Here is a 24,678-nt window from a genome sequence, read left to right on the forward strand (position 1 = left end):
GGCCGGGCTGGGGACCTGGCGAAGCCCGGGAAGAACAGCTCCGGCTGGCTCCTCTGCTCCCGGCCCTTCCCTCGGGCACAGCGCCGGGGCCGGGCCGCGGCAGGGCAGGGCAGGGCGAGCGCGGCAGTGCCTGCCGCGGCTCCGCAGGGGGCGCTCGAGCGACGCGCCCGCCGCGGCTGCGGCGCATGCGCACCGCGGCGGGGCGAGGGCGGGCGCGCCTGTCTCCCTGGAGCCGGCGCAGTCGCGGCCGCAGGTCCCGGATGTAGCGGCGGGAGCGGGGCTGGCCGTGGCAGCGGGCGGGGGACGCCGCTGGGGCCGGGGAATGGGCGCGTAGGGAGTGAGGAAGGAAGGGAGCGAGGGAACGAGCGAGCGAGCGAGCAAGCAAGCAAGCAAGGAGAAGAGCCGGACGGAGATTCCCGCCCGGCGCCCGAGGTAGCCGCCCCCATCGGGGTCCCCCTCCGCCGCCTGCGGGCTGCGCGCCCCTTCCATCCGCCCCAGGGCTCCGCCGCCGGGATGAGCAGCTCGCGGAACAACCGGGTGATGGTGGAAGGAGTCGGGGCCAGGGTGGTCCGCGGCCCTGACTGGAAGTGGGGGAAGCAGGATGGCGGCGAGGGCCATGTGGGCACCGTGCGCAGCTTCGAGAGCCCCGAGGAGGTGGTCGTGGTGTGGGACAACGGTACCGCCGCCAACTACCGCTGCTCCGGGGCCTACGACCTCCGCATCCTCGACAGCGCGCCCACCGGTGAGCGGGGAGGGAATAGAGGCACCTCCACCCCCACGGTGCTGGGTCCGGGGGGCAGCACCCCGGGGTGCTGGGGGTCCCGTCCTGGGGAGCGGATCACGCCCGTCCTTCCCCTTTTAGAGGTGCGCCTTTGCCTTGGATTTGGGTGGGGGGAGCCGGGCACCCTCCTCCTCCCACTCCCTGGGCGTGGGTGTCTGTCTGTGCGCGTCCGTGTGTCTCTGTGTGTATGTGTGTGTGTGTGTACACGCAAACTTGGGCCAAATCTACAGCGCGGGGCCGCGGGGACAGAAGTTGTCCCAGGTGAAAAATGCATATTTTATGATTGGCTTTTCGCAAATATTAAAACGAATTTTATATGTGTTGAGTTAGAAAGTAATGCTGTATTCATTCTCTTAAGTAGTGTGTTAAATATAGTTTTAGGCTATAAAAAAAAAGTTAAAATAGGAACTATGCTTTGTAGGATACTTTTTTTTTAAAGAAAGGACTTGCAGCGAGATAGCAGCCACAGGACACTTAAATCTTTCAGAGAAAAAGAATTTATTGCCCTCTTATCAGAAAAAACGAACTTCTTCCCGCCTCGAAGGCGCTTTAGGATTCAGAAGAAGAAGTTGACGATGACCAGACAGAATCCTGTATTTGAATGAAGTTTATGCATCATGTATGAAGTGTATGAATATGCAACGGGCTATTGTTTTTAGAGTTAATGCTTTGTGGAGGGGTGTCCCTTTTCGGGCTTGTGCTGCACAGAAAAGGGTACCCGGACGTCTGTAACTCTTTGTTTCTATTGTCTCATATTGTCCTAATTCAAATTGTCCAAATTATGGTTCCTTTAATTGTATTACTATTTTTATAGCCATTTTATTACTATTAAATTTTTTAAATTTTAAAAACAAGTGATTAGCGTTTTTCGCATCTCGGGACCGCTAAATTGGCGTAGACAAAGCAAAAGTGATCTACCACAGACAACAGGCTCCTGTTGTGCTGGGGAGAGGGTGGTACATCAAGGTATAGGTTTGCTTTCACGCCCCGATCCCCACTTCTTGAATTTATATTTCGGAGCAGTTTTGTAAAATACTGGCAGTCATCCTTGAATCAAGCATAGGGATAATTGCTGAAGAGATGTGTACTACCTTTTTTGTAAATGTTATACTAAGTGGTTGAAATACTGTTTTTTTGTGCCTGTAATCTGCACATTGCTTTTTATCTGTATTGCCAGGGCTGCTGTAAAATAGTAAAGGTAGTGGGAGGAAAAGAAGTGCATGAGTTCATTCTTTTAATTACTTAGCCGCTTGATATTTATGCTTTAAATCCTGTCATTTTGGACAATGGAATTTGATCTGCACTGACATTATGCGGCAGTGTTAGTGTTGCAAACACTGCAGGGAAATGTTCATTTTAGCACCTGTTTTTACAGTGAAAACTCACGGAGAAAAATATAGATATGTTAAGTTTGATCAGAAATATCGTGAGATGACTTTTGGGCCAGTCAGGATTGCCTCAGTAATGAGGTGTTTGCACTGATTTGTTGAGGCGCTTGAGCTGTATTCTTTTGTTATATGTCTTTCATTTAGAATGTGATGGAGAGACCATCTTTGTGCCAGCTATGTGTAGTGTGACAGCAAGGAAAATTATAGCAGTACTTAAAGCTAAAAGAGTTTTGAGGAGACAGAATCATGGAATTCACTCTAACTATTTACGAAAAACTTTGCTAAGGAAAGAACCCCAAATATTGCATGGTTACCTTTTGAGATGGATTTAATTTTTCAGTGACTTGGTATCTTCCTCTCAGCTAGCATGATGATGATGATGGTTTTTTTGAAAATCCTTTTGCAATGGACTTCGAAACAAGAAAGAGGAGTCTTTCAAGTTGCCAGTCCTTGTCTTGCAGATGTTTATGCTTAGAAACTTTTACCTGTGTTTGATGTCCTGTAGAAACCAGTAGGACTGCTTCTGCTTAGAAGTGAAGCATATGCATAAATGTTGCATATGAGCCTCGAATGCTCATTGTTCAAGCCCTGCCTGACATATTTGCAAGCAGATGGTGTCCTCTTAACTGTATCTGGAAGCCTAGACTCAATGTTCAGTTTTAAAACTGTCATATTTTTATTTCCGTTTCTTGTTTTATTCCTTCTGATTTTAATTTCTGTTTATACTTTTGTATTAGAATTTTAAGTTGTTTCAGATAAAACTGTGTATGTTGTGTCACACACGTTGCTGTTGTCAGGCTTAGCAAAAAGGTATTTCTCTTCCTGAGGTTTCTGGCGAACATCATCCTCATCTTCATGGAACTATTGTGTGGAAGTACCCAGGATTGCTTTTTGCTAGAGGGAATTACTTTTGAGGTCTTTATTCCCTGGAGCTAGGAAGAGTAGAATTTTGTAAAGTAGTTGTAACGAAAGGACAAAGTTAATAGATTTAAGGTGCGTGCTGTCAGTTTGGACTGAAGTCCTCCGTTTACTGCTGATTCACTTTGTAGTCTTGTCTAAGTCACTTCCCTTCTTCACCTTTTGGTAATGATTTGTTTTATCTCCATGGTGGTGACTGTCCATTGTTTAAAGTGACTGACTTTGGATGATAGTTTGATACTTCTCTAGGGACATTAATGTAATTTGGATTAGGTAACAGAAATTTCTTGTGGTAGTATTAATGATGATGTTGAGCAAGGAAATGTTATAAAGCATGGGGTGGCTTTTTGTTTGGTGATACTTAGTGGAGTGTGTGTGTCATGGCTCTTAAGAGTTTAAAATGAAAAAAAAATCTCTAGTTCATGAATTTACAGTCACAGTATAAGTCTATAGGGAAAATAAATATAAAAGTAAAATAGTAAAAATAAAAATTGGTTATTGCTGGGAGTTCTTTTTATTATGTATTCAAAACTAGTCTTGGTTGTAAGTTCTTAGAAGTGGTGCTTGCAGCCGGAGTTGCTGCTTTAGGTTTGAGGCCTGTGCAGCCAGGAACAGTAGTGGTGCATCAGGAACTTAAAGTGTTATAAAAGTAATGTTTGGAGGTCATTCTAAAAAAGGCAAGTTGAGTTTGATTAATTTATGTGCGTATATATGTGTGCGCCAGAACTATGCTTCATAGATGTAAAAGATAAACTGTTCTTGTCTTTCAGTGGTTGTAGGCTATTACCAGGATTGTGACACTATGTTAACATCTTAGAAAACTTTCATAGCCTTAGTGCTAAGATACTAGGATAGTCTTCTTAAAATAAAAACTCATTTACGTGAAGAATGTCTTATAAATTCTTTGCTCCAGATATAGTCATCTGGGTCATGAGGGACTTGTGATACGAAGTTTGGGGTTGTTTTGGTTATGTCTACCTGGCTTGCCATATTAGCTGCCCTGTCCTGTGGTCATATTTACATTGCCCACATTGCTTTACGTGGGTCAGAGCACTTGAGAGGGATTGGTAAACCAAGGATTTGGAAAGAATCAAAATTTCACATGGAAGTAAAACTTCAGGTAGGTCCTGCTGCTGGCTCCTCAATTGAGAAAGTGGTCAGATGTGAAACGTCAGCAGTGCAGTGTGGTTGTTCAGTTACTTGCAGATAAATCCTGTTTTTTCTATGAAGTAGACTTTTGCCAGGATCTACAAGTCTTGAGTGTCCCTCTTTTGTTAGTGGTCTGGAAAAGAATCTGGAGTTGTTTTCTGAGTTGCTGAAGAGAGGCAAGAAAGTTATAAATCCAAGCTTTTTATTTAGAAAGTAAGGCAGTCTTTTACCTGAGCTAAAGGCCAGACAAGTAGCACGTTTCTAGAAAGCACATCTGGCTATGTTCACATAATAGCCATGAGCAATACAGAAACTTTTTCTGTTTATTCTCTTAATGAAGATTTGCTTTCTATAGAGCAGAATTCATTTGTCATTCATTTACTTTTTTTATACAGTTGGTTCAAAGTAACAATATTATTTTCCTGCTGAAAGAATTTACCAGATTGTGTTTGAATAAAGGGAGGTGGCGGAGGGGCTGGAGTCAGGAAATGGAAATCTTGATACAGAATTATCCCCCAGCTGGAGTGTGCGTCAGTGCAGTGTGAAAAGCATAATGTGCTGTCATCTGGTAATACTGAAAATCTGAGTGCTATCTGCAGGAGATGAGTGGCTTTCTGTATTGTATTCATAGGTTTTTGTACCTGAAAAGGGGCATAATTGATCACGAAGTCAAACATGTCAAAACATTTTAAAAGACAGAGCACCCATGATTTATCCTGCATATTTGTTTATTTGTTTTTGCTTTTAGGATATCAAATGTAATTTTCAGCAAGTTGTCTTTGTCAAGATTTTTTTAGTGACTACTTGTAAATATCTACAGGAGCCCCCAAAAATTAAAAAAAATAATAGCTTTCTGAGTAGTGGTACTTGGGAGGCCTGTTTTTTTAAATAAACGTGTTCTTTGTTCTCCCTGCCCTTCCCCCATGTCTCCTACACGATAATCCTCTCCCTTCCTGTGTATCTTGTGATTCCCTTACAAGATAGGACACATGGTTTAGCAAGTCTGGCATTTTGTATCTGTAATATATTGGTCAGCTGGCTACTTCCAGATGGTGTATTTAGTAGAAGAGTTATTTTTGTGGGAACACTCATTGGAGTTTTCATGCAGTTTTTCAGAGTCTAACTGGTTATCTCTAAGAATTTTTTGTTTTCAATTTACCTGAAGTCTGGCTGTAATGTAAAAATGGTCTGGGGTGAAGGAATAGGAAAAACAAAACATTGTTACTGCTTTTTATATTGGGCTGTATATAAATCAAATTTTTAAGTTGTTTATGGTATCCCTTACCTGATGGTAGTATTGTCATTATGGTATGAAGGGATTTTAGTTCATTACAGTTCTGTAGAGAGTAAAGACTCTATTGGAAACCAGATTTTGTTTGTTCTGAGAAGTGGAATCACTACTGGTGTCTTCTGTTTAACAGTGAGTGAATGTGGATGCCCCTTGTACATCTGATTTTACTGTTAAAATCCTTTTATTGGACGGCTGTATATTGCCATCTAATTATTTTCAGTACAAAAAACCAATTTGTAACAAATTCAAATAGCAATTTGAGCAACACCACTTTTGTTTCTTTTCACAGCTGTAAGAGTGAGCATGGGTTTCAAAAACTTGTGAAGGGCTGTAAAATTGATGTATAAATGAGTGGTGACAGAGGAATGGAGGGCTAGGTAATCCTGGGAGGATTTGGGAAGAGATGAAAAAAGTGAAAATAAGGTGTGGCATTAAGGTAGAAAACTAATATGAAAGTAGAATAGTAAAAAGCATTAATGACAAGTGGACACCAGAAATATTGGATTTTATGGTGTACCTAAGGTGAAGGGACATAGGGAAAAGTGGTTATTTGAAGGTAACTAGGTATGGTAAAAGAAACCCTTCTCATTTCCTGGTTTGTTTTGGTTTTTAAAGTATATACGACACAAAACCTGTTTCACTTTGAAATAACCTTGTTCTAGAAAATTTTGAAGAATATTTAGAAGTTTAATTTTTTCATTATCTCTTTTTAGAGAGCCAGAGTGCCCTTTTGGTGCACAGCTCGTCAGCTGTTGGCTGCTGTTTGAATTTTGAAGTTTTTATGGCACTTCATTTTATTCCAGTAGTTTAATGAAGGCTTTCTTTCCTAATATAAACTTTGTAACATTTGTGTTTCTCAAGCTTTCTTAAACAGCCTTGAAGAGGGGAAGAGTTTATGTGGCAGATTTTGCTTTTGGATTTTAGTCAGGATTTTACTTTTGCTCCAGAGCCTACGCTTGATGTAGTCTCCTGGTTGTTCTTACGTTCTGTGCTTTGTTTTACATCACGGATGGCTTGGGAGTGCATGAACTGCTTTTGCTTTTTGAAATACGTTATCCCAGTGCTGATGAGCCTTCAGTCCTCTGGGGTAGAACCAGGCTATTCAGAAACTCTGGACATAATGTCTCCTTCCTGCCCCCTGAGTATCTGTAGTGCCACTGTCAGGTAGGTCCTCAGTGCTGAGTTTTGGTGTGTGGATGGTTAACCAGCAGATGGACACCTCAGTGATGCAGGTTGTCCTCGTGCCACCCATGGAGGGCCACAGTGGAGCAGGGTCCCTCAATGCAGCACATGCTCAAAGAGTGCATCCCTGAAGGAATAAAGCTTGTGGAGAGGACCCATGATGAGGCAAGAAAAAAGTTGTTATGGACTGACCCTGTGTTCCCCATTTGTTCCAAAAGGGTTGGCAAGCACTGGAACAGGCTGCCCAGAGGAGTCGTTGAATAACCATCTCTGCAAGTATGTAGAAGATGTGTAGGCATGGTGTTTACGGATGGGGTTTAGTGGTGATCTTGGTGGTATTAATGGCTGGACTCGATGGTCTTCAGGGCTTTTTCCAACCAAAAAGATAATGTGAGTTTAATCTACCCTGGGAAGAAGCTGGGAGATAGGAGTTTGGAATGAAGGAATGCAGTTGTCTCTGCAAAGACAGTGAAGTAGAGGGAGAAGGTGTTTTAGTTTTTGTTTTCCTCACCTTCTTCTTTTTTTTTAAGTTAGCTATAAATTTTCCCCAAGTCAAATCTCTGTTTTGCCTGTGATGGCGATTGGTAAATAATTTCACTTTTAGCTTCATCTAAGCTGTTTCATTTTGTTTTCACTCTTTGTCCTGTTAAGGAGGTAGAGTGAGAGACTGGTTGGGTGGACACCTGACAGCCAGGCAAAATCAGCCTACTACCCTTGTGTACCTACCTATAATACCTAGTTGAACTTAAATTTTTTAAATCTTCTTTAACGCATATTATTGATCTAAATAATTTTGTTTGTATTATGACCATGAATAAGAGTTCAGTATCACATTATATGATCAGTAGTAGTTCCTTGTTTTACCTTTTTTTTTAGCAGATAAAGTTCAAGGTCTCTTAGTCCACTGTCACCAGAAGCATACAAATCTGCTTCTTCCTCCAGATCTCTGGTGCAGTGGTTAGACATTCTGTAACAGGATTACTTGCCTTCTCCTGCCCTGCAGTTCTTTGTTTCTTATGGCAGTAGTGTTGTGCAGCACCTCAAGAATGGGATTGGGAAACCAGTTCAGCTGAATATTTTTCCTCCTGGCTGTTTTCCAGCCTGGTATGTTTCTTGATGCAGTTTGCATCCCAGCTCTGCAAAAACCTTTTGCTCACGTAATGGAAAGAATGGAGCTGCATGGTCAGGTGAGGAATGCACCAAAGTGAGTGTTGCTGCTGGAACCATATGTCAGGGAATGGATGAAGAAAGGCAATATCTATCTATGGTGTTTAAGGATCTTTGAGATACAGAAATGTCCCTTTAGATTAGACACTTCAAGAACAGACATGCACTGTTCTTTTTTTAAGTCCCAGACACTGTGGTCAGTAAAATTACTTGAGTCAAATATCTTTGTACAGTTTTTTTCTTGATCTTTCCTAAAGAAGTTTTGCTGAGTTTTGCATAGCTATTTTTGCCTCACTGTCAAGAAGTTTAGTTTTTATTTAAGTTTACAGTGAGATGACCTATTCTGTATCACATGATTCCTGATTATACCTCTCTTTTGCCATTTTCCCTGCTGTTTGGTCATGCTGAAGAATCCTACAGCACCCAATTCCTTAGTCCTTTCACATCAAGAATAAATGTATTTCTTGGCCAAATGCCTTCCCAAAAGTTCAGCAGGCATTAAAAAAGAATATAATCAAGAGATGCGTAACTTCTGTTTCTATGTGAAATACAAATGTAGCAATCAGTTAGAAATAACACCAAAACAAATCTACCTCTCAACCCCAAGCACTGTAACTAGTTAGTCTTTTTAAACAAGGTGATAAAAACACTAACAAGATATCTCGGTGCTTTTAGTGCATCCTCTCTCGAAGACTTCAGCTTTGAAACCAAAAGAATAGTGAAATGCTTCAGTACAATCCCTAGAGCAAGTGGGACATTCAAGTGAAGGGCTGCAAATGTGTTTCAAAGAGTCTTAAGAGTGTCTGGTACAGGACGAGAATGAGGGATCTGATGATGCTTAGTCCGGAGAAGAGAAGGCTCAGGGAGATCTTAAGAGTGTATATAAATACCTGATGAATGTTGTTAAGACGATGGAGCCAGGCTCTTTGCAGTGGTGTCACTTGACAAGGCAAGAGACAATGGGCACAAATTGAAATACAGGAATTTGCACTGAAACAGAAGAAACATGTTTTTCTAGGGATGGTTGCATATGCTGCGTTGTGGAGTCTGTTCTTGGTGGTGCTCAAAACCTTGACTGGATATGGTCCCGGGCAGCCAGCTCTAGTTTGCTTTGCTTTGAGCAGTGGTTGTTGGAAGAGACAATTTTCAAATGTTACTTCCAACCTCAGCTATTACATGTTTCTGTGAAATGATCAAACAAGAAGGCATTTCCTTCAGCTTTGCCTTTCCAACTGTTGATTTTTCTTTGCTACAGATGGCTCAGCTGTTGGGTGTAAATGACTAATAGCTTTATAGTGAATTTGGCATTCATTTCTGAAAGCATCTCTTCTGGAGGGGACAAAATCCATTCTTTTTCCTCAATTTCAAATTGATCTGGGATTTTTTTAAGGGGAAGTGATTGGGAAATTTCTGTGTTACTCTAGCTTCTTAATGCTCATTTCTGTCTAGTGCTACAGATTGAATGCTAGTGCTTCTCTCTTCTCTTGCTCAATTTTTTCCAAATGGCAGAATTTTTATTTTTTTAATAAACTTGTGGCTGTTCACTGTATTTAGAATGGGTGGATGGAAACTCTGTGACGGATCATTTTCACGCTGCTGTAGCTTGGCAGGGCTGTAAAGGCTAAAGTCTTGGCAGAGCTCATGCTGGTGGGTTATATCTGGTCTGTCTCTGGCACATTCTTTTAAGAAACAAAACCAGAATAACAGTAAAATGCTTCAAAAATGGTAACAGATTTTCATGAAGCTGTTGGCATCTATCCAAGAGAGTTTAATTTTTTTTCCTGTATAAAAAAGAATAGAGACAAGTGCTTAAACTTTCCAGTGTACAAAGTGTGTAAGTCAAAGCAATAATTTTTAGGCTGCCACACACAGTAGCCTTTGTGATATGACGTGTGTTGATAGCTGTACTCCAGACATAAAATTATAGATTGCCCTGTGTATTTTGATAAACCCATTTCTGACTCTTTAACTTGTAGTTAAAAGTTTTCTCATTCTCTTTGTCTCCTTTGTATAGATGGAAGGAAGCAGACATAGCCTTCTCAGCTTTTTAAGCAGAGAGAAGATAGGATATTTCAGGAACAGACTGCCAAACGGAGATACGAGGCAAAGTCCACTATCTTTTCCCCTCAGTGATACAGGCTGATAGGGTACAAGCAGCAGCCTTTCTTTATTGTTAAATTTCTGGTATATGGTTTCAAGTTATAATGATGTGCAACAGAAGTCTGTGTAGTGATGGAGCAAAGTTTTTAGTTTTTTTCTTTTGTTTTCCTGCCACAGGTATCAAACATGATGGGACTATGTGTGATACTTGTCGACAGCAGCCTATCATTGGCATCCGATGGAAATGTGCTGAATGCACAAATTATGACTTGTGCACAGTTTGTTATCATGGGGACAAGCATCACTTGAGGCATCGTTTTTACAGAATTACCACACCGGGAAGTGAAAGGTAAAACTTGTGAAATGAAGTAGAAACAGGTATTTGTGGTTAACTTTGAAACTGAACGTTTGGTTACTGAAATTTGGATTAGGTAAGAGAGTGGCTTGAGGTTCGATTCTGTTTCTGGGAGACAGATAGCTAGGATAAGTCTTTGGATCTTGGAAAACATGGAAATTTTAGAAAGAACAGAGTACAGAAAAAAGTTAGAATATGATTATTCAGTTTTGTTCAATCTCTGTGAGGCTTTCCTAGCTTTTGTGTCTTATATAGCAGCTTTAAAACAAAGGCAATTACCATTATACTGTGTGTAATCACAAAAAGATTGATCAATGAATTCTGAATGTGAAGGTTTAATTAGGTTCGGTAATGGTGCGGACAGACTGAGGGAAAATACCCTCCTTGAAGGTTATGGAAAACAGAATGATCTGGGAATAAATCCTTGGACTCCAGCTGCTTAAACTGCTCACTACAGGAAGCAGAGAAAAGATGCTGTGAAGGGTTGTTCTACTCTTGCCTCGCTTTTCATGTTCTTAAGCATCTATTATCATCTCTCAGTGGAGAACTCTGAACAAAATTGCATTTAGTGTGTCCTTGTTTAGGTGTTCTTGACTTTAAATAACTTGTCTCAGTCCAAAGCCCCTCTTTGTCATGATTTATCTACCAGTTAAGTGAGAACAGTGATATTTGCCTGCTGCTAAATACTTGGAGAGCTATGGAAAAACACTGTGTAAAGGCTACACACTGGTGTCACCTCTGTGATATTTTCTGAATGGTCTTTCATTAAATCATGAAAAGCTTTTTTTTTTTAGATATGGTACTCATTTGAATGTGACATGTATAAGACAACATTTATATCTTCTTCTTGGAGAAGTTAGATTTACAAGTATGCTGTAAATTAGTGATGTGCTTTAATCAGATATTTTACAGTTAAGGGAAGTGGCTGGAGCACATAGCCTGAGGTCTCAAATTATGTCTTACAGGGTCTGTGTTTACATTCTCAAGTATGCTTAAAGGTTTTAACTGTGGCTCAGATACCTAAGTCAGTGGCTTAATCAAAACATAAGAACTTTTTGTTAGTTGCTTTTTTGTTTGTTTTTAGAGACTCACACCAGTAGTTTTAGATACCAAATGGGTGTCATAAACTTACTCTTAATTGCAATGTTGAGTGCAGAACAAGACTTAAAAGTTGGACTTCGAGATGCTGTCTTAATGTAGTTAAAGGGGAATGGGTGACAAAATACATCTGTTTTCTATTTTTTGAAGTCTTGTTGCTTTTGAGAATGCTTGCCAGACTTTTTTTCTTTCTTAAGGTGAGGTTTCCTTTGTAGTTTTAAGAGGTTGGTTATGGTGAATACAGTACAAGTTTTAGTTATAGTTTTGAAGATAGATTGTACACTGTGTAAAATATTGCTGGATTTTTTTTTCATCTTGTCACTTTCTTCCTTTCTTTGTTTATTTTCACTGAGCTCTTATCTAGAAAGAAGCTTCTTCTGCCAAGGAGCTGTTTCTATTGGATCAAGCTTAGCTGAGGAAAAAATTATGGAAGTTAACTATTTTAGGGAGGAGAAAAGGGCAAAAGAGTGCTATTGAATTTGAGGGATGTCTCACTGGAAAAATGGCAAGAGACATGTAAGAACGTTTGATGAAGGGAAGCATAAGCTCTTACTATTTTATTTTCAGGTCTGGGATATTGTATGGGTGGAATAATAAAGTAATGTATGTAGGTTTTTGTCTGTTTTGTAGGGTCCAGAACTTCTTAAGAAGCTTCTCTAAACAAGATTACTTTGTGTTTTTGATAACTTTTATTTTTCTTAGGAAAAAAAAGGCCAATATTTTCACGCGGTCTTTGCATTGGTTGTAACAGTTGAACTTTTTCCTTGTGTGCCATCTGCTGGATGTTAAAAATTAGCAGGATGCTGAGGAATTTCCTGAAGTGGTCAGGAAACATTCCAAATGTCAGCTGAAAAATTCTTTTGTCTGGCAACATGTCCCTGGCATGAAGTAAGAAGCCTTGTTACAAGAAAATTGGTAGCTTTTGAGATTATTATTTCTATTATTTTTAGTTAAATAATTGTGAACCTTTCTGTTAAGGCTTATCTACTTCAGTCCTGTTGAAGTCAGAAGGAAAAGAAGAGGTTTGCCTTAAAAAAACTGCATAATATGACTCAAAAAATGGATGCTACTATATTGACTTAAATTTGCTAAGAGATGCTATAAAAAATGTAGAAAAATTGAGAGAGGAGGGAAAAGAGATGCTCTTAATAGCATAAATCTGAATAAAAGTGACTGAGCAGTTGTGGGACAGAAGTATTGGCTTAGAGTGCATCTAAGAGAAACAAAAATGGGTTTATATGGCTCTGCTTGTCCTTTAATGATTTTAATACTATAAGTACAGATCTATATGCAAGCATTTACAAGATGAATGCTGGTAGTAGGAAGTCTGGAGAAAAATTGTTAGAATTAAAAACTGATTATAAACATTCTATAAATCAAATTTTGGAAGTTTATGGGTTTTTGTGATTCATGCACTGAAATCTGCACTTCTGGGTTATTTTTGTTTTCAGCTGCTCTCCTTCCCATCCCCAAAGATTTGTTTTGGACTTTGTTTATTATGTTGACATTTGTGGGTTCTTCTTTTAATAACTTCAGGGTATTGTTGGAGTCTCGACGTAAATCAAAGAAAATTACAGCAAGAGGAATCTTTGCAGGTGCCAGGGTGGTGCGAGGAGTTGACTGGCAATGGGAAGATCAAGATGGTGGCAATGGGCGTAGAGGAAAGGTAAAAATAAAACTAGTTTAAATAAGAAGCTGCGCCTCTTTTTGCTCATGTAATGGCCTCCGTGGCCTTTTTAATTGTAGAGCAAAAATATAATCATGAAAGCTCGTATTTTAGTTGTCTGGGCACTTTTTAATCTTGTTTTGTAATACTTAAACATTTTAAAAGAGGAGAGTGTGAACAGCATAGCCAGTTCTTTTACATTTTAATTTGCAGTTTTTACAATATCAGCACAGAAATTTTTTAATTCTTAATTTTTTGTCATTGTTGTCTGTTTAAGATTGATTTGTAGCAACATTAAGATCTTGAGCATAAATCAGCATGACTAGAGAGCTGGTATAAAAACAGCTGTCAAGAGTAGCCCTTTCTAGTCATCAGTGCATTCTGTAATCTTACTGCTGGTGGGCAAGCACATTTGTGTATCTCTTGCTCTTTGTTTTCAGTGCTGGCACCCTAGGGTTTTGTTTTTCACATAATGATTATGGGGATTTCTCCGCTTTAAAAAGCTTAGCAAGTTTTGGGTGGGGGTATTATGTTACTGGCTTAGGACAGTTTAGGATTGCTTTTTATGCAGTGCTATAGTAAAAATATTTGTATTTATTGAAAATTGTATGGAATAATAAGTTACTAATCATAACATTAGTATATTTTACTTTTACAACTTCCATTTACCTTGAGAACTGATGAAGGTTTGTTTTACGTATGAACTTACAACAGGCAGTGTAAAATACACTATGACTTTTATCACCAAATTTGAGAATTGGATGCCCTTCTATCTTGGCGACCTGGTGGTTTTTATTGAATTTATTTTTAATACACATTTAAAGGAAACAGCATTTAAAGGAAAGTGAAAAGCTCCTGACTATGATATTTAGCCTATTTTATATTCTTGTTTAGCTTATTTTATATCCTAGGCATTTATTGAAGCCTTAGGACTTTTGGGGATTTAATTTTGAATTTTACTGAAAGGAAATAGTGAGTCTAAATGTCTTAAAACAAGAGATATTTAAGTGCAGCTTTTTTTCATGTCAATTATTTACCCCTTCCCATGTCAAAATACATTGAAATCTCTGAAACTTTGCAAAGTAGGAGTCTTACCCTGCACAGTCTGCTTTTTGTACTAAATTTGTATTAGATTGTTTACCTGTACATCTGAAAATATATATAAATGCATATAAATGTTTTTAAATGTGGAAAGGTAGGTCGTAGCTAGCAGAAACATTGTTTAAATAAATATAAGAGTGAAATCTGTAAACTGGTTTTTTTTTCCTGTTTTTTAAATAATGGAAGTGTTTTCAGAATTTGGTGCATGGCCTCCTGATTTCAGGAATGTCAGGGAAAGACATTTTCACTCTCCTTTTGTACTGTTGTTAAACATACTGGCACTTGAAATAAAACTGTCTCTTAACATAATGCACAGCCACCAGGCTAATGCAAGTTAAACCAGACATATTGAAGCAATTAGAATAGTTTTCATCCTGTTTCTCTTAAATGCTGCTTCTGGTAAGAACACACCAAGGCAGTTCAGATTTTGTTCTCTGCTTGTGTAGTTAGATAATCTCCAAATATACAAAAGAAAAATAGGCCTACAAAGTATACATTCAGACTGCTGTCTTAACACACCCAGGGAACACTTGCATCAAGCAGAAAACAGCTTCAGAACAAATTTTATCAGGTTTGGTAAAACTACAATATCAGTAATTATTTTGAAGAGATGAGTAAATTTTCAAGTTCAAATTGTGCTTCTGAGTCTTTGCTCTAGAAACCATTTTCTTATTTTCACAACTGAATAGGTGACTGAAATCCAAGATTGGAGCGCGTCAAGTCCACATAGCGCAGCATATGTTCTTTGGGACAATGGTGCTAAAAACCTTTACAGAGTTGGATTTGAGGGCATGGTAAGTATAAAGGAACACAAAGGGTAAAATGCATGGTGGGGGAAGGGCAGTAAGAATAACTTGTGCTTTATGGTCCTGCTTTTGTAATATGCTTTGTCAGTTTGCATGCTGGTAGTCAGGTCACTGTGAATCCAGCTGTAAGGGTCATGCATATGTATTAGTAAGGAAGTCTGTTCTGGGAATTTATTAAATGTGGATAACTACAAGTTAAGAACTGCTTTCTGCCACGGTAAATATTTGTATCACACACATTTGTCTTTCTGTGCTACTGTTGTGTTTAGATTAAAATTCAGAAAAGAACGGCAAGCATAGTTAATAACTTTTTTTAAAACCCTGTTTTTCAACTCCTGAACTCTTCAGTTGACTTCAAACTTTGGTGTGATCACTGCAAGATTTGCAATTTTTAAGTTACTGTCAATACTTGGAATGCTTTTGAGAGCAATTTTAGTTTTACAAATGGAAAGGTGTTGAATTAAATTACAACCTTAATTTGCTTTAGCGCTAAATTTTTCTTTTTCCTTTTGAAGCTTCTCCAGCCATGTTTTAAGCTTTAGAGAGAAAATGGGTCAGACTCTAGCCTAAGTGCCTTCTGTTGCTGGGTTTTCTTATCCTAATGTGGGTCAAGGAAAGGTTACTTTGATTATCAGCTGCTTAAAACATCTTAATTAGCATTTTCTCTGCATGATTTTTGTTTGATTGTGAAGGGGAAAACCATGTTAATTTAACATTGAAGTGTCATCTTGTCAGATGTGTAACAGTAATAAAATGTTAAACAATTACCAGTTACTTTTTGAATGTAAACTATTTGACCTTACAGCCTCAATTACAGCTAATTTTTATACTTAAAATGAAAACAAATACCACTTTTGCGGTAAATGTATATTTTAGTGTTATATTTAAAAAGAGTAAAGTAATTTAGTGTAGGTCAGCTCTTCTGATGCATTAAGATTCTAGGGGTAAAATATGAGTCAATATTAAATTACGTGCTTCATGGTGTCCCCCAGTTCTAAAGAAAATTCTTTATATACTGGCAAAAATGAATGTATGTTGTATTTTGTAGTATAACATTAAATCAATGTTTGGTGTCTTCTCTCTTGTGATATGTGGAAAGGTAATGGTTACAAAATCTAGATCGAATGAGATACAGATCAACTGATTTTTTTGTTGTTGTAGTTGTTATGACTTCAGTTGCTATGTTAAAATTTTTGGACTACATAATAAAAGTGCTGTGGAATCATTGAGGATTCCTTCTGGTCTCATGAAAAAATTACGTTTGAGATAAGTTACATTCTGCTTTGAAATAGTTATTCCCTTAGTAAAAAAAAAGTTATTGTTTTTAAATCAACTACACTGTTTCCCAACTCTTGCCACCTTTGAAAATGTTAAATATTTCTAGAAAACTCCATTAAGTACTACTGCAGCTGTAAATTTGGAGGGGTGACAGTGGCCCTTCACACAAGTTTTGTAGAAATAGAATTATTTGGTTAATTAAAAAAAAAAAAAGCCTGTTAAACTGTGTGTGAGACTATTATGTAGATGTTGTTTTTAGGATAATAGAGAAAAAAATACGTACATGTGGATGTACAGAAAGAATAATTGGAGGCTGTATAAGTAGTGCTTACCTGATTGTAATCCATTCCTACGCTACTTTTATCTTTGGCGTTTTCAAAAAATGCAATTTTCACTTCAGACAGAATGGATTCTTGAATATCTATGAGAGTCATTTGAATGTAATGCTTAATTTTATAACTGATTAATAATTTGTTAAGTGTACAATTCATTATTATTGTTTACTACTATTTATGTGCCGTTATGTAAAGCTGAGACTGTCAGAAAGTTCACATAAAGTTGGGGCAAACTTGTTTTGGTACTTGGAAATTGGTTTAAAACGTCCAGAGAATGTGGAATCAACAATACTCAAGAGTGTGTAGCCATGTAAATACAGCTGGGAAGAGACCCTGACTTGCAAATGGGTAACACTTGACTCATGCTAATGGAGCTGATTGAAGAAACACAGCTCATTATTGTAAGTCAGTGTTCTTGTTTGATAGCTTATAGGCTGCATCTGGTCCTCAAAATTAATCTATCTGGCCTGCCAGCTTTGGAGAGATGAAGTTTGGCTGGTGGGGCAGCAGGTGCTGACTGAAAACATGCATTTATTTCTGGTCAGATACTTGGAGGTTTTATTTGTGTTTGCTGTGTTTAAATATGAAGTGGCTGAGAAGTGCATCTTGCCTCTGGTTGTTTTTTTTTGGTTTTTTTTTTTGTAAAGTCTGACGTTTGAGTCTGGGAGTTTCTGTTGCCACAGGTCACAAATTCCCAAATTGAAGTTTGTATTTATGATGCTGTTAGGTCAGATAAAATGTTTGCTACATCCTCTGTAAGAATGAACTTATATGGTTCATTATGTTACTCACATTTCTTACCTATATGTATTCAGAGTCCTGAGGCAGACTGAGCTGTCAACCAAAAAACCTGCTTTGGGCAGTTTTTAATTTCTAAAAATGTGTGAACACATCCTTTTGCAAGAAAGAGACGTCATATGGAATTAAAAACTTAATGGGAAGATTGTGATTTTGTTTCTGGGACTTGTGGCTAGATTTTATTTCTTCATATCACGTGAGCTGAGGATGTAAAGCTGGTGTCTTCCCTTGGTTTTCAGTGGAAAATAGTTCCAGCTACAGGAGTGTCCTAAATCAATTTCATCATTTAGGAATCTGTTTCTTTCAGAATTTCTTTTCTCTGTACCACTTGCCTTTTTTTGCTGCAATTAGCCTCTCCTAGTTTCTTGTTTTGGAGGATTAAGCTTTCATCTGTGTAGCCTCTGAAAGAAGTATCTGTAGTTATCATCCATCATTGTCACAGTGATATGTCAGCCATCTCTGTTGGTGTGCTTTTTTCCACAAATTCCAAATAGTGAATGCACAAGGGAAGTTGAGATTGCCTGCCTCTAGGTGATTGATAATTAATGTCTGTTCATCTACTTTTATTTGGATTACCCATGAAGTTATTAATTGAAAATGCTCTAGAGGATTTTAAGAATTTCTTGTTACGGCTTCCTTTTTTTAAAATAAAAGCAAGGTAAATATCTTGGTATACTATTAGGCATTGTATGTGAGTGTCATAAAACATATGCCTTCCACTGTAGTTAAAACTGTCAGATCTGTAATGTCAGTCAAATCTCCAGTTCTCTGGTCATTTATCTTGTGCATTTATTTGCATTTGTCAGCAGACTTTGTTTTGCTTCTTTTTGATGTGGTCACATTTCTCCTGTAGTCTCAACCAAGTCAAGATTTTCATTTTTCTATGTTGCAAGGAAAAATATTTCCATTAAAGAGAAACGTATTTACTAATCATTTTCCAATTTTATTTATAGTATTAACTGACAAGGAAGACTGTCTTCCTTAAAAACAAAAAAAAAAAAAGTTGCACATGCAAAGCTTCTGTAAGTACCTATAATAAATAGTAAGGTTACTAACTATTTACCCAGTATTTGCCTGAGGTCTGGTTTCCTCTTTAAGAAACAGTTATTCCTTCTGTCTTCGCAGCTTTTTGTCATTTCAGTCACTTTCTCTACCATCTTCTACCTTCTCCATTTATTGCTCCACTTTTCCCAGCTTCTTGAAACTGAGAAGGATTTGAGTTCATGAAATTTGAAATACGGCATTTCTTATAAACCTTTAGCTAAAACATACGGATTGATCCAGTCTCTTGTTGCTTAATCTGATGACAAAGCAGCATGCACTGAACTTTTTCATTTGCCTCCAAAGGGCTGATTTAATTGTCAAAAGCTGTTGTGGGTTTAAAGACTTAAAGTGACCTTGACTGTGTGCATTCAGTGCTACCTTGAACAACTGCAGTTATGGCACTATTTCTGCCGGTCTATCTGTAAGATCAGTATTAATTTCTCCCCTGATATTTGCTGCTGATGTTAGATGCTGCATCAGTGCATCTGGATCAAACATTCCTCTTTTTCTCAGCAGCACAGCTTGTTTTCTTAGCAAGTCTGTAGATCCTTCCTCCCTGGTATTGATGGCATTCCATATTGATTGGAATAACTCAAAAGTTATTTTTCTAGTCAGCTGCTCCTTCGGCTTTGTTTTCCTCCTCAAGGTCGGGGATAATGGTGCTTTTACACCATCTGGCAGCACTGCTGACTTTGCTCTACATTTTCTCCTTCTCTGAAGGAGATGAAGATGAAATTGCTGCTGTTTATTTCCATTGGTATAATTGGATGTTATGTCAAAGTACATTTACTATGTTTCCTATTTGACTGGGCAAGTCATGATCTCTGTATAATGGAATCACATACTGCTGGAATGCAGATTTTTAGGAAGTTAAAATGTGGGTGTTTGAAGACCAAAGTTCTCTGTTGTAGGCAAAGACCATTATTACCCATTGCTCACATGCATCAACTGACCTGCAAGTTGTGCAGTGCAATGTCTGATTTGCATGCTTTTCCTTGAGTTCTGATTGATTGCCTGCTTAACTGGGCTTTCTATACCTAATTGTACACAAGTTCTACAGGATCTTTAGCTTATTTTTCTATTTCCTGAAAGAATCCTACTTGGGGTTTATCAAATGATTTCTCCATCAAGTAATTGTTGAAAAGCTGGTTTGTTCATCTCCACCATGTATTTACATTACACCCAGCCTCACAGTTGTTACTTCTTGTTCTGGTGATGTCACTGTGAGTCTAAAACTTGTATTCTAACATCCCTTGTTTTAGTACTTTACATTTTACACTTGCACACGTCTCCAAACAGTCTGCTATTTTGATTGATTTTGAAGTCTCAGGGTGACTCATAACTTTTAGAAGTCCCAGTGGGGTTCTCTGTAGTCCAAAGCTTGGTGCATACAGGCTCCATCCATGTGTGGTTTTGCTCCATGTGCACTAGGGGGGCCTCTTGCCATGCAGTCCTCAGAGCAGCGTGACCAGGAGCTTACCATCATTCCTGATTTTTTACTTAGGTTACTTGAGCAGGAGAAAGCTTGTTTTCCTTCTCTGAGAAGTATAACAGCCAAGTGCTAGAAGGAAAATTGTAGTTGCTTACCCAGCTTTTGTGGCACTGAAATACAACTAACTACAGTTTTCTGCCTTAAAACTCCAGAATCTTGTTTGGGCTTGTTTATATTTGAAGTCATTTGCATGCCTTTATCATGTTGATAAAGTACTTTTCTTAGTAGTGCTGTTTGCCACATTGCCAAAGGCACTCTGCTTATATACAGTATCTGAGTTTGTTTTGTTCTACCTTAATATCTATCAGTGTCTTATCTTTCTGTGTGTTTTGAGTCCTCCATTATTTTGTTGAAGGCTTCTGGGAAAGAAGAAAAAAAAAAGCCACATTCCCTTGCTTTTCTGCTATAGTTAGATCAGACTCTTGTTTTATTCTTTAGCAATATAACATTGACTACATCATGTAAGAGAAAGGAAGACAGTTGTGAAGCTGAGATTGGACACCAATCTACCACTTAGTCTTTCAACCAAGTGTATCATTATATTCCATGAATAAACTGTGCAGGTCACAGTGCAGGCAGGGTAAAATACAAGTGCAGGTTTCTGAGTTTTGGTTTTTTGTTTTTTTTTTTCTATAAAATTTAGGGTACTGTAACAGGCTTCCTAGTAATGTCAGCTGCAAAATAGTAATTAGCCTTTTAATGAACGTTTTGTTTCTTCTGCTAGGTTTTAGCCGTCAGTCTGCTCAGTGCATTTACACTTGCTGTAACACAAACAGTCTTTCACCCTGATTTTGCCTGGCAGGGAGGAGAGCCTTTGGACTCTCCTGTGCTCTATTCTTAGTGTTCTGAAGAATGTGACAGGAGCTCTTGCATGTGTACCCCTCCTTGTCTCCTTCACAGACAGCTGGTTGTTGCCTGACACGGAGGGCTTGTATTCAGTGGGTGAGACGCAGTGCTCCCGGGCGCAGTCAGTCTCCCTCGTTCCGGGGAATGAATGAGTTTGCCATCTGGGATGGGCCGGCGGAGCCCCTTTGTCTGCGGCCGAGCTTAACCCAGCACCTGCCCACCGGGTGGCAGCATCCTGCCGCAGGCCTGCTGCTGCTGTGCTGAGCAGGCTTACTCTGCTTTCTCAGGGGATTTGAAGATCGGCTAAAATCTCATTGTTTTCCTCTGGCTGTCTTCATCATTTTTCCAAAGTGATGGTACATTCTTCGTAGATCAGGACATACACTGAATTTTGTATTGTTTCTGCTTACCAGTAACCAAGGGTGTTATTGTGCTCATCAGAGCCTTGATGATTTGGAAGAGTTCAGAGTTTTTGTTTTAATCCTTTTGCAGGAGGACAGTCTTGTCAGTAAATCCCAGGCAGGGGTAAAAGAATTGTTCAAGTATGTTTAGTTATGGTTAATTGTATCATTACCACCACCTGTCTCCTACTTCCTCCCCCATGCCATAGAATATTCTGACACATTTTGCAGTTTCTGATCTCCTTCCCAACTTATTTTGCACACAAAAGTGCCCTGTGTTTAGCGAGAATTGTTTCATAAGGAACAATGGCAGATGATAGCTGTTTGGAATTAAGTATTACACATAAAGAAAGGAGAATTATAGAAAATCCGATGGCTTTATGAGTAGGAGTTGGTTACCACACTTGAAGCTTCTCTTTCTCATAATATAAAACAGTTTTATGAAGGCTGAGCTTTAAAACTTTTCTCTTTAAAAAGAACGTGTTTAGCTCAGTGTAGTATTTTGTGGGCTTTTTTGAAGTAGTAGCCTTCTGCATATTCTTAATTAAGAAGTTTTCATTTTATAGAATCTGAGTGGCAAGTTTTCTTCCAAGTTAAACATGGATCTGTCAAAAAGTGTTGGGAAGAGTGGGCAGCACTGGCAGACCTTAAATGATGTTTCCTTGCTTGTGTTCACAGAATTATTTTTTAAAAGGAAAAATAACTAAATAGAACAATGCAAAGGTGCTTTGTGTTCATTCCTGTCTTTGAACTAAAAGTTTCTCATCCTTTATAGCCTCTTGTATTTATAAAGGTTATCAAAGTCTTGTTAATGTATCAGCCTTAACAATGTCAAGATTGGAAAGTATTTGACATGATGTGCATCGTGGGACATGTTTTTTGTATGCATAATTTTCAGCCTTTCTCAATTAAATATTTCAGTTCTAGTTTCACTGTCCTGGAGACTTGGGCACTGAGGACTAAAGTTTTCTCAATCTCTCTCCGTAGTCCGACCTGAAATGTGTTCAAGATGCAAAAGGAGGCTCTTTCTACAGAGACCATTGTCCTGTGTTAGGTAAGCTCAAGTAAATTCATGTTGATTTATGTTAGTTATACTCACTCTGGATTTCCCTTTCCTTTCTGAATGTCATCCAGAAGTACTGTCCTTACTAGTGAAATGTAAATAGTAACATTTCTATGTACTAATGATAAATTGTCATGCTTTTTTAAATTGTATTTGGTATCAGTGTGCCAGGAGGATGGCAAGGGAGCTTTTAAGTGTTAAGTTATAAATTGTGTTGTGTATCTTGCGCACTGTATTTCTAAAAAGCCAAACATAGGTGTTCATTCTTAGAGAACTGGCTTAAATACTAAGAGATATACTAAATCTAACTCCTTGCACAAAAGCACTGTTGTTTTATTGACACCAGAGCTTTTATGTGTCCAGATGTCTAACGCCATGTGATAGCTTGTAAGATCCTAGTTAGAGCCCATAGTGGAACTTGTCACAAGTATTTAGCATTTGCCAGTGTCACTGCTATTTGCCTTGAAAATTCAACAAGAAACACACAGTTCTGTTGCCAGAGGTTCCAAAGCTTTTTTTTACCTGTTGGCCACTATGGTTGCAGAGACATTGGTGTGGAGTCACCATCCCTGGAAATGTGGAAAACATGTTGATAGGGTACTCGGAACAGGGTTCAGTGGTAAACATGGTGGTGGTGCTTGGTTGGTGGTTGGACTTAAATCTCAAAGGTCTTTTCCAACCTTAACAATTCTACAAGTCTCAGAAATTAACTTCTCTTCTTTAAATTGCTTGGAAAATTAGTATGCTGATGTAAACCTTTTTTTTTTCTTACTCCCTTTCAGGTGAGCAAAATGGTAACAGAAACCCTGGTGGGCTGCAAATAGGTGACCTTGTAAACATTGACCTTGACTTGGAAATTGTGCAGTCTTTGCAGCATGGTCATGGAGGATGGACTGATGGCATGTTTGAAACTTTAACAACAACCGGAACGGTTTGTGGCATCGATGAGGACCATGACATTGTAGTACAATATCCAAGTGGCAACAGGTTTGTTCTATAGCCTTCATCACTGCTTCTCACAAACTTCCCTTGCCTTCAGTGATTGTGATTACTTGGTGCCAGAAGCTTTCTCTTCTCCTTTTGTGTCTGTTCAGATTTCCTTCTAGCTGAGTAATGAGGACTTCACTTTGAGGATGCTTTAGTGGGAAAAGGAATTTCGCTGTGCCTCTCACTTGTGAAAATTCATGTTCAAAATGAGAAATTACGTTCTAGACTATCTTATTTGTAAAATGCAGTGATTTAAGCAGTAGCTTCCTTTTTAATTAAAAACTGTCTATCCCATGGTTTCAAGAGGCAAGGTAGTAGCAATTCATTGTGGGTTTTCAGGAAAGTAGTTTAAGAGGACAGGTGACAAACTTCAGGGGGTATCTTGTCTTAACTAGAGACACCTTGGTGTGATCCATATCTAGCCTTTTATTATTCAAAGGAATGTTAGTTTATGTAAATACAGACCAAGAATAGGGGGTATTGGGGAAGCCAAAACTACTCCCTACAAGCAATTTAGGTTTGAACTTTGCCTAACTCCATCTATGTTAACAAGACTCAAACACAGCTGTACAGTGGGGTTTGAATCTAATATGGCCACATGGTTTTCTGTTCTCTTGCTCTCAAGTATTGGGCTTGTCTTTAAAAAGTCGCAGGTGAATGGAATATCATTTCAGTTGTATGTGGAGTTTAACCTGTTCAGTTTGTCCAGAAAGAATTAAGTGTACTGTTCATTTGAGATATCCCTCAAGATTCTGTTTGCTAATATTGCAAAGTAATGCAGAACAAAGCTGTTTTCCCAACTAAAGGGATGCACATGGCTTTTCTTCTGGCAATCATGTCAGCAGAGTCAGTGACAGGAGCTGCTCTGTCTTGTAGTCTCCTTCCTGATGAAACAGTGTAGTGCCTCTAAATCAGTAAAATTTAGACTACCAATAGGATAGTTTGATTGAAAATTGAGTATATCTGGGTTAATTGAAAAGTATTGTTATAACTTAATGTTGCATCTTTTGATCTAGGGGGGAAGGGCCAAAATTCTGTGTTCTTCTTATGTTGTTTCCTGACATTTCAATCCCTGTGAGACAACTTGGATCTGCTGCTTTTCAGTTATTTCCTATCCCTGTAAAGATAAAGTAACAGTATAGCTACTTTCAGGACTTCTATATTGCTGTCAGCTTGCTTCCCTTAGGCAGGATATTCCTTAATTGCCTTTACAAATGTATATCTCTGAAGCTTATGTTTGAAATTAATTAATGAGCCCCAATTAATGAATTAGTGAGGCAAGTTTATGAACAAAAAATGGATAACAGCAAATATAGTATCTATAGTATCCAGTTGCAGAAAGTTTGTAGGCATACAAGCAGAAAATTACCCAACAGATGATTTTTAAACATATGTTTCTCTTTGTGTGTTTAATATCTTCTTTAAATGGTTC

At 38.6% G+C, this 24,678-nt stretch overlaps 1 protein-coding gene across 4 annotated transcripts in view; it reads left to right on the plus strand.

Annotated features, from left to right (window-relative positions):
* The first annotated feature begins 240 nt into the window (after window positions 1-240).
* Window positions 241-24,678, plus strand: part of MIB1 (MIB E3 ubiquitin protein ligase 1) — a 77,966-nt gene continuing 53,528 nt past the window's right edge. For all 4 annotated transcript variants that reach the window (XR_007776804.1, XM_009102477.4, XM_018909296.3 and 1 more), the window contains exons 1-6: window positions 241-742; window positions 10,154-10,325; window positions 12,966-13,095; window positions 14,886-14,990; window positions 22,184-22,250; window positions 23,042-23,246. Coding sequence is in view for 3 of the 4 variants with exons in the window: in XM_009102477.4 (XP_009100725.1) it covers window positions 514-742; window positions 10,154-10,325; window positions 12,966-13,095; window positions 14,886-14,990; window positions 22,184-22,250; window positions 23,042-23,246 (908 nt within the window). In the remaining variant the exon portion in view is untranslated. The remainder of the gene's footprint in view (window positions 743-10,153; window positions 10,326-12,965; window positions 13,096-14,885; window positions 14,991-22,183; window positions 22,251-23,041; window positions 23,247-24,678) is intronic.

This window comes from Serinus canaria, chromosome 2 (genome assembly GCF_022539315.1).
Source record: "Serinus canaria isolate serCan28SL12 chromosome 2, serCan2020, whole genome shotgun sequence".
Lineage (NCBI taxonomy): Eukaryota > Metazoa > Chordata > Aves > Passeriformes > Fringillidae > Serinus > Serinus canaria.